Source organism: Nuphar pumila, chromosome 1 (genome assembly GCF_984573655.1).
Source record: "Nuphar pumila chromosome 1, dmNupPumi1.hap1.1, whole genome shotgun sequence".
Classification (NCBI taxonomy): domain Eukaryota; kingdom Viridiplantae; phylum Streptophyta; class Magnoliopsida; order Nymphaeales; family Nymphaeaceae; genus Nuphar; species Nuphar pumila.
Window position 1 is genome coordinate 181,075,653 of NC_143249.1, and position 9,717 is coordinate 181,085,369.

The window sequence follows — 9,717 nt, forward strand, 5'->3', positions numbered from 1 at the left end:
ATGAACCGAACAAAATAGAAAACAAAACTAAAATATAGAAAAACAAAAGCTAAAGAAAAAGAAACTACAGCCAGCTAGCAACAAACAACAAAGCCAAGCTCAACCAGGATCCTCTGGATTAGAAGAAACCACCAATGAGTGAACGTTGTTCAGACGGAAGGAGAGGTCTCTAAGATGCATACGTAGAATCGCATATACATCAACCAGGATTTATGGACGAGATTATTAAGGAGAGAGAGAGAGAGAGAGGTGACTTATTTCTTTTCCAAAAAAGGTACATGGTCCAGATCACACAAACAGCTAACGGAACTAATAACCATAGACTGGCACAAACAGCTAACAGAACTAATAACCATAGACTGGCACAAACAGATGGAAGACAGACATAATGTCATTCACACCCGACTATCAACCAACTCTCACAAATTGGAACAATTAACTAACCTACAAGCTAACCAACTTCAAGGAATTTGCCTTGTCCTGCAGGGTATCAAGCAGGCTATCAAAGCTCTTCTTGAAGGAGTCCACTCCTTCCACTTCCAGTTTTGATCCAACTTCATTCCAATCAATCCCCGACTTCTCTAGATTAGTGTAAATATATTCAGCCTCTGCCACATTTGAGTCAATTGTTCTGGATACTACTCCATGGTCCAGGAATGCTTGAATAGCTTGGTCAGGCATGGTTGATACCTGAAAACAAACAAAAGCAAACCAAAATTTACCAAACAAGGAAATCAAATAATTAGGAGAATGCTTCTGTACTTTATTGGCTTACAGATTTTGCTTCATAGTTTGAAGTAAAGGAATCCCACCACAAAATCATGAATTCCTCTACCATATAAGATCTCTAGTTACTAGTGTTCAAGGCATCCTATTTATCAAGGAAAATAGCACAACCCGCTTGAAAATTCAAGGACCTTTGTGCAACTCTTTATGCCACACCTACCTAAGACTAGAAAGTTTTATTTTTCTGCAACTAGAGGTACTTACTTCCAGGATGATGAACAAAGACCAGACAATCTGATCAAGTAGTCTAGCAATATCAACCCTAGTTTAATAGAGACAGCCTAACATTAACTTCTTAGTTGCCCTTTGCCTAGTTGCTACCGATAAACATACTGCTAGGTGGGACCGTGGGATGCAGCCCAGCAGAAAGTCCTATCCATGTCAAGGTCGAGACCATGATTTTTGCTCGAGAAAACTAATCCATATTAATTGAAGCAAACATTAGAGAGTCTGTCATCAGCTTCATCTTATAGTAATACTCATCAAGTATGACAGAGCAATGCATAAAGAAAAAGAAGACAAGAAGTTGGGCAGTTGAACTCACCGTATCTGGTCCAATGAGTGGAGCGACATACAAGGTATCAGAGTACGCAGGATTCTTGACACTGGTAGAGGCCCAGAGCAACCTCTGCTTCTTTGCTCCTTTCTTTACCAAAGCCTCCCATCGTGGGCCTGAGAATTTCTTCTGATACAACTGGTATGCCAGAGCTGCTTGAGCCACAGCCGCCTACAGCATCACAAATGAGCAAATAAAAAGATTTTCCTTTTACCTTCTTTTTTTTGTGTAACATCAACTATTTAAAATTACCTTCCCACGGAGCGCAAGTGCTTCAGGAGTGCCAATCTTTTCAAGCATTTTGTCAATGATCGTGTCAACTCGACTAACAAAGAAGGAAGCAACACTAGTAACCTTAGATAGATCACTTAGACCAGAAGTTTCCAGGCCATCCAAGTAAGCATCAATTACCGCCTCATATCTTGGAATGGAGAAAATGAGCTGCATCAATTAAGATAGGGTTAACATCGGTGGAGATAATATATAAAGCAGAAACATCAAACAATGCGGTGAAGAACTATGCATCATGATGTGAAGCGAAGCATATCATGACAAGAAGCAAAATGAATGGCTTTGCCTTCTAGTCTAATAATCTCAAACTCTGAATCACCTTAGAGTAGGTGCAAACAGACTGGATATGGTCAGATATCCAATCCAAATCCCGACATTATTTTCAAATTCAGAGTCCTAATAAGATTTTAATGTGCACTCAGACCAGACTAGGATTCGCTTAATCAGATCATTTTCAGATTTAGATCAGTATTTTAGGTCAGATCTAATATGGGTTCAGATGAAAATATGATCCAATTGCATTTCCTACATGCAAGGACTAAGGAGTATTTTTTATATATGTTTTTACTGAATCCAATAATACCACACACAGATCCGATCTGGATTCAATATTAGATCACTGGATCTTTTTGGGATTTGGACTCAGATTCAGATCAAGTGAACAAAATTCGGATTCATATACAGGACAGGCAGGATCCAGCCCATATCTATATGTTTGCACCCTTCCTTAGGAAGACATCATTTTATCACAAAAAGAATAAGGCTAGTTTCCCTTGGAGAGGATGTTTACATGTCCAATCTGGAATTCCAACAAACCAAAATATTTTCCAAAATTGATTGAGAAACCGGCAAAATACCCATAAGAAAGGAAAGTCCTGTAAAACCTAAAAAATCATCAAGCTATTTGAATGATAAAAAAGATGGCTATCCCAAAAATCAAAGAAGTTTTTTAGAAATCGAACAATTTCTACAAGTAAATTTTACGCGTGAGCATAAGCATATACAAGTAGATTGCTTACAGTCACATTGACACTAATTCCTGAAGAGAAAAGTCCTGTAAATCCTAAGCCATGTGGATAATAAAAAGATGGCAATCGCAAAAATCAAAGAAGATTTTTCAGCTAATTCAAAATGGAGCAATTTCTATAAGTACATTATGCAGCTTGAGCAGAAAACATGTGCAGCAGATTACTTACGGTGACATTGACACTGATTCCCAAAGAGATAACTTCTTTAATCGAAGGGATACATTCTGCTGTTGCTGGTATCTTTATGTAGACATTGCGCCGATCAACTACTTTGTGCAGCCACTTGGCAGCTTCTACAGTACCATCTGTGTCATTGGCAAGTTTAGGAGAGACCTCCACAGAAACATAACCATCGCCAGCATCTGTTTCGTCATAAATTGGCTCAAAAAGCCTGCATGCATCCTGGATATCCTTTATCACAAGTTCCCAGTACGCACTTTCTATATCTTTTCCTGCTTCCACAAGCTCCCTGTGAAGGGTAAAACGGTTCATGGTGCAATCACTAAGTTTATTCACATCAGCATATTACTAGATTTGATCAATTCAATGTCATTCTTTCAACCATCATTGAAATAATGTTTATTCAACCATCAGGAGACTTTGTAAAGATCCAAATACAGCTACCAATCCACTACGAGGTTTTAGCCATGCAGTAAATGCAATTAAGCCTTGCCTAGCCAACCTAGATAACATAGGGACTGGCTGGTGACCAAGCAATCATCACCTAGTCAGAAACCAGATGAGTTAGGTCAACATAGACAACCTGCATATTTTTTTAACTTTTTTATTTTCTCTATCTTATGGTTCCAGGCATGCTTAGGCAAGCGAGAGGCCCAAGAATTGGGCAGCAGCCGGTGCTTTTGAGTTTTGCCTGCATAAGGTGCTAGTTTTGAAATTGGCACAAGAGTGAAGAAAGGAGCTCAAACAGAAACTCACCTAAAGTAGTACATTTAATATGAGGGATGGTGCAGATTTAAAGTAACCACAAATGATTTGTGTTTCACACACAATTACAATTTCCATTAATTCATTCTCTAGTGGACAAAGTAAAAGTGGCCTTTGATCCATTGAGTCTAGATCTGTTCAGAACCTAAAGTAATGTGATTCCAGTTCCAGCTTTCAATTCAATATAAGAAGGAAAATGAGTTTACCTGAACTGCTCATTATAGGCACTTGAAGAGGAGATGGCCTTCTGGAAAATCTGCATATAAGAGCATAAGAGATATTAACTGATTGATGAAATAACCACAGTGAAATTTCACAGACATATAAATGCAACTAAGACAAATTTTAGGCCCCACAGTTATATTTTGTGGCGCATCATAATAGTTCCTCTCAAATAAAGAGTGTGCCACAGAATTTGTTAAAAACAACAGAACTGGAACAGTGTTCCAAGCTTCTGAGACCCTGTCATTGTTAACCGATTGGCAAAGAAAGGACATGCAAACACACCATAACAGGTCATGCGTGAAAATACAAAGATTCCATCACTAGACCTGGCAACCAATGGATCATATGACCCTCAAATTTTGACAAAGACCCATAGAAACTTAAGGAGGATATAAATTACGAAGTAAATCACAACCGGATGACTAAATCATAGGTAAAATCAGACACAACAGTAAACTTGGTTGAGTAAACCAGCTCACACAAAGTGGAGCAGTTGACAAGCCTGTTTCCACAAGGAACTGAAGTCCACACCATCTTTAAAAAGCTCATAAAGGAGGCAAAATGGTGCGTGAATGCATGTGTTTGTGTGTGTGTGTGTGTGGTGGGGGGGAGGGGGGGTGCACCAGCGCATTCCTCATATCAAGAGAATATTCTTCTGCAAATTTCCTGCAGATACAGGCAACAATCACCGTTCTGCAAGTTTTTCTATGACAAATGCATCTTATATTACTTATTGCATGATCCACCTCATGGAATGTAAAGTCTTATAATCATGTGGGAGGCACAATACGTGGCTAAATACGATATTCGGCTTTGGTGCAGAAACAAACTTAAGACACACCAACTGGTTGAGTCCTTCAGCTTTACTCCATTCATCTTTTCACTTAATTTTAGAAAATATTCTAATTATTTTTTATTTTTGGAAAGTCGTCATAAAGGTAAAATTTTATTTGTACATGTTTGAATAGCGAGATGGTGTTTGTGCTTGCCCTTAAAAGCATACTGGTTTCTTTCCCCCAAATTCACCAGGGAGAGGCCGCCACTACCAAATGTTCTAATTGTATGTGATAAGCAATATAATGAATTTATATTTTTGGAGAAGAGATGAATGAATAGTTAGTGAACAAGTATTACCTGTGCATATGCCATGTAACGCTACATAAATTTCCTAGAACTTCATGCAAATTATTCATTTTGAAAGCTCAAATTATTCATCTTGCAAAATTATTTTTTATTGCAGTCATTTATTTATTGGTTTTTAAGTCAAGTTGCTCCATGAGGTTCGAAGCCAAAACCTTTTAGTTAAGATAAAACATAGTAATGCATGTGGTTGTTGACTTTGGCTGCAATCTGTAACCAAGGACCAGAAGTTCAACCATTGTTTGGTCCTTTTCAGTTTAAGCAACCTACAACCAACATTTCTAGCAACTATGAGACAAACTAACTTCATACCACAGTAGTATACAATGACATCATCTTTCCAAGATTATTATTGTCATAAAATAAAAGATACTAATAAAATTTCCAAAGGTTAAAACTGCAAAAGGGTCAGATCTGAACCTATCCATGTCTGACGTGTATGTTCTGTATCAGAAAAATGTGTTCAGATCACAACTGGATCTAAATATTTCAGCACCTCCTTTGTGTGCACTAAAAAGATAAACTAGATTCTGATCCATCATGCCACCATTGAACCAGGTCATGGATGTTGCTTCCACATACACAAAACAATAAAGGGCCAAGTCCTCTCTTTCGGATCCATGAAACAACTTTCATAGATCTTTTTCACTTTTGGAAGATACAGGAGTGAAACAATCAACCTATTGATATTGAGCAACCAATAACACCGAATAAAGTGCTGATTTTGCATTACCACGTACATGCATGCAGCAATATGCTCAATTCAAAGGAAAACCACACATTAGCTAACGAAGAGATAAGGTCATAAAACCAATATCGATGGAGCAAAATCTAGGAAGAAAACTAATAACTTCATTTTGTTTATCAGAATGTTCTTTTCTTTTCTTTTCGAATCATTGACTATCGAGGCCTTCTAAAATATACAGTGGTTGATTTTGTACTGTACCGCTGGGTTGCTAGTGACACCTCTGACACCATTTGCAATCAACGGCTTCAAGTCTGTGACAGGACGGCAGAGGTTATCATACCACGGACTTTGTCCTTGTTGTACATAGAGATCATGAAGAACTGTCTTCTTTACTTGAGCACCATTTCCATCCAATTGGGAGCATCTAATGCTATATAGAACAAAAAAACAAAAAAAAACACAGGTAACTAGAATGCATAAGAAACTTAAACTCGGATCAAAGAACCCAAAAAACATCATCTTGAGCAAATTACCAGAACACATTTTTACTGTTTACGGTAAGTGGAGACACACATTAAATTCACAGATCAAACTAGAAACTACTGACATGTACAACAAAATCTTCTGTTCATCTTATCCGAGGACATTCTTCTTAATTTACAGCACAATGCAACCGGATAATCCATTTCTATCATAAAAGCAATTCAACCGATCTCGCTCTACAGAAATTTGCAGCATGCACGAGCCGTCACCAGCACAAATAGATCAATCTATGCACTATACATATATTCCAAAAGGAGATCCCTCGGAAAATATCAATTTTCCTGAACTCCACCAACAGCTTATAGATCCAGACGCGGATTCCAACTAAGCAGAGAGAGTCGATCCAAATCACGGAGCACTTGCAACTCAAAGCAAATTTAGACGGGTTTTTTCATGCACTAACTCGTCCGAATAAACAGGATAAGCTCGGATACTACCAGATTATCCTATTTTCCAGGATAAGTTTGTGCATACAAACAGAATCTTAAGCCGACAAAACGATCCTCACTTCCAGATCCCAAAACTTCTTCAATGGCCTCAACAACCAAGAAAAGAGGGGAGAAATTCCAAATGATCTAAGAAACCTAGGGAAATCGGTCGTCCATAATCCAGACAAAACAAGAAACGAAAACAAAAAAGCCAATCAAAATCCTCACCAAGCGAGACCTAACCGTCAAAAACCACAAACCGAAATCCAGAACAAACGCAACCACGAACTAATCTCCGCAAAGCGATGAGGATCAAGAGAAATCTCTAGAAAAAAAGAAGAAATGAAACGTTGAAGAAAAACCTTTACCTGAAGCGAGCTCTTCCCCCGCCGATTCTGTGAAGAGAGAGGAGCCTCACCGAAGAACTTGGTCTCTGGAAATGGATCGAGGAATGGAGAGAGGTCGGGGCCTTCGATTCAGAAGACCGAAACCCTAGAGCGTAGGAAGAGGAAGCGGGGTGGGAGATGGACGCCATCAGAGAGAGAGAGAGAGAGAGAGGGGACGAGGGAAGAGGACGGGCTGCTGAGGAGAATTTATACGCGAAGTGGGATGACTTCTTCTTCCACCTAACACAGAGTCACAGACACGGGATCGGAGTTCTTGCATGCGTGAATTTACGTAAGTGCCCCGACCGTCTTCAGTTTTGGACATTTTTTATTATAAGTTCACTCTCGTTGCTGAAGTTTTGGCGTTTTTACGCTTAACTACCTGTATTTTCTTAAAAACCCCAAAATGGGAGCTTGACAGTAGTGATGCACAACCAGTCCAGCTAGCTCGGCTCAAACTCGTTCTAAAAAATAAATGAGTCGAGCTTGAACAAGGGCTTTGGCTCGAGCTGAGCTTGAACAAGCAGTCCAGCTAGCTCAGCTCAAACTCGTTCTAAAAAATAAATGAGTCGAGCTTGAACAAGGGCTTTGGCTCGGTACACGTGAGCTTGAACAAGCAGTCCAGCTCGACTAAGATAGTTATAAAACACACACACATATATATATATATATAATTTGTTCATAATGTTAACACAAAGAAGGGTTTCACCCTAATGAATAAGTCATTGGTTATTCTTTAAAGTGGCATTGGTTCAAAATCTTACCTTATTTCTCTCTTTCAAAAAGGCATTTTGCACAATTTTCAAAAACTTTAAAAACATTTTTAAAATAAATATTTTCAGCTTGAGCCGTGAGCATATCCCAAGCCACGATTGTTCAAGCTCGGCTAAAGCTCGATTCAAGCTTGAACAACCAATTTTTCTTCACCAGCCAAACCAAACCAGGCCAAGCTCGGCTCAACCCCAGCTCCAGGCCCATGTGCATCCCTACTTGTCAGTCTAGGGATGTCAACCAAACACCTGACCCGAATCCGAGTTCATTAGGCGGGTTTGGTAGCCAAATCTTGATCTGATTAATAATGGAGTCTCAGTTTGGTATTAAGCTTTGCATTCATGTTCGAACCTGAATCCAACCCCATTAAGTGTAAATATCGAGTTTTAAGATAGTCTGATCTAGGTTTGTTTTTTTTTATCTGAAACCGAATCCGATTAGGTCGAATTAAGTCAGACTTGGTAATGCCTAGATCTGACCAGTTTAAATCCTTGTCACTGAGAAACCAAACAAAATGCAACAAAAAAAATGGACTGTTTTATGCTTTTAGGCATAGGAAAGGAATGTACTAAAGGTGTCAACTTAGGGTCCGTTTTTTTCCTGAGAATTACGGCCATTATTGTACGAAAATTGTTTGTTTCCTTGCAGGACATGAAAACGACGAGGCTTATGAGAAAGCTACCAGCCCATGTGACCTGCAATGGAGCTCATGTGGGACCAACGTTTTCCTATGAAACGTATGCTTTTCGTGTCAAAATCCTTTCTAATAACCTTTTTTTCTTGTAGGAAAACGTGAATCTTATTGTGGCCAGATGTTATTCAATGGGTGAGACTTTCCCATCAAAAAATCATGCCTTTTGTGGTATTACAAAATAGCACGTTGTACCAACGGGGGCTCCTCGTGGTTTGTAGGAGCTGTCAAGTCTCCTTGTGGTTGAACTTTGCAGGTTCAAAACCCGTGGAGTCTGCCTAACGCCCTTTAAAAAAAATAGGGATGGCAGTGGGGCGGGGGACAAGGTCTCCACCCCCGCCTCAAGATTTTATCCTCCACCCCTGCCTCCATCCCCGGCGGGGAATGGATTTTATCCTTCATCCCCGCCTTCATCCCCGTTTCATGTCCTCCATCCCCGGTTCAAACGGGGGTGAGGCGGGGCAGGGTGGGGATATTGTGGGAAAAAGTGATCGGGGTGGGGATCGTGGCGGGGACGGGGCAGGGCGGGGAAAAGTGCACGTCCATCCCCGCCTTCACCCCCGGATGGGGATGGATTTTAACCTTCGTCCCCGCCTCCATCCCCATTTCATACCCTTCATCCCCGGTCCGAACGGGGCGAGGCGGGGCGGGGCCCCGCTTTCCCCCGGTCCACTGCCATCCCTACCTGAAAACACGCAAGGAGCTTTTCGAAATATTTCATAAGGTTTACGGGTTTTTGTATTTTGCACAATTTATAGGAACTTTCGTTGCAATGGTTAATTTTTAGGACATTTTGGTCTTTTAAGACTTAAAAAAAAGGGACACGGTTCCTCGATCTCCGTGATGATGACTGCCATCGTTTAAGGGTATTTTCGTCATTGATCATCTCATCGGCAAATGGTCGCTTGGTTTGGGTCCAACGGCGGCTGGCTGCTCGTTGAAAGTAAAGGCCAAACTAAACTTCAGATCTTAGCCGTCCACGCGCCATTAGATATCCTGAACTTTTGCACGTTGATATTTCTACGGATGATTTTTTTTTTTTTTTTTTTGCGTTGAGATTTTTTTTTCTAACAGAAAAGCTGGGGTTAGTTAGGCAAACCGTACCAGTTACACAACTATACCATCGGGATTTGAACTTGCAACGTCCCAACACAAGATGACTTGCGCTAACTGCTCCTGCCACGTAAGCGGAGCCGCCGTTGGTTGCCTTGAGATTTTTGATACAACGTCGTTAGTCTC

General features: G+C 40.1%; 1 protein-coding gene across 1 annotated transcript; it reads right to left on the minus strand.

Moving 5' to 3' along the window:
• Positions 1–236: 236 nt before the first annotated feature.
• Positions 237–7,252, minus strand: TRA2 (Aldolase-type TIM barrel family protein). The gene is made up of 7 exons (XM_090001179.1): positions 6,999–7,252; positions 5,918–6,089; positions 3,813–3,862; positions 2,830–3,130; positions 1,595–1,783; positions 1,331–1,513; positions 237–690 (listed from the first exon to the last, which is right to left on the minus strand). The coding sequence occupies exons 1-7, from the start codon at positions 7,163–7,165 to the stop codon at positions 445–447; spliced, it is 1,308 nt and encodes a 435-aa protein (XP_089857305.1). The 5' UTR covers positions 7,166–7,252; the 3' UTR covers positions 237–444.
• Between the last annotated feature and the right edge of the window lie 2,465 nt (positions 7,253–9,717).

Excerpts from the sequence above, each read along its gene's own strand:
- TRA2 (XM_090001179.1), bottom strand. The coding sequence starts at position 7,165 with ATGGCGTCCATCTCCCACCCCGCTTCCTCTTCCTACGCTCTAGGGTTT. Across the intron at positions 3,131-3,812 it reads GCCTATAATGAGCAGTTCAG|GGAGCTTGTGGAAGCAGGAA; the intron begins GTAAACTCATTT and ends TACCCTTCACAG. Across the intron at positions 1,784-2,829 it reads GAATCAGTGTCAATGTCACC|CTCATTTTCTCCATTCCAAG; the intron begins GTAAGTAATCTG and ends TAATTGATGCAG.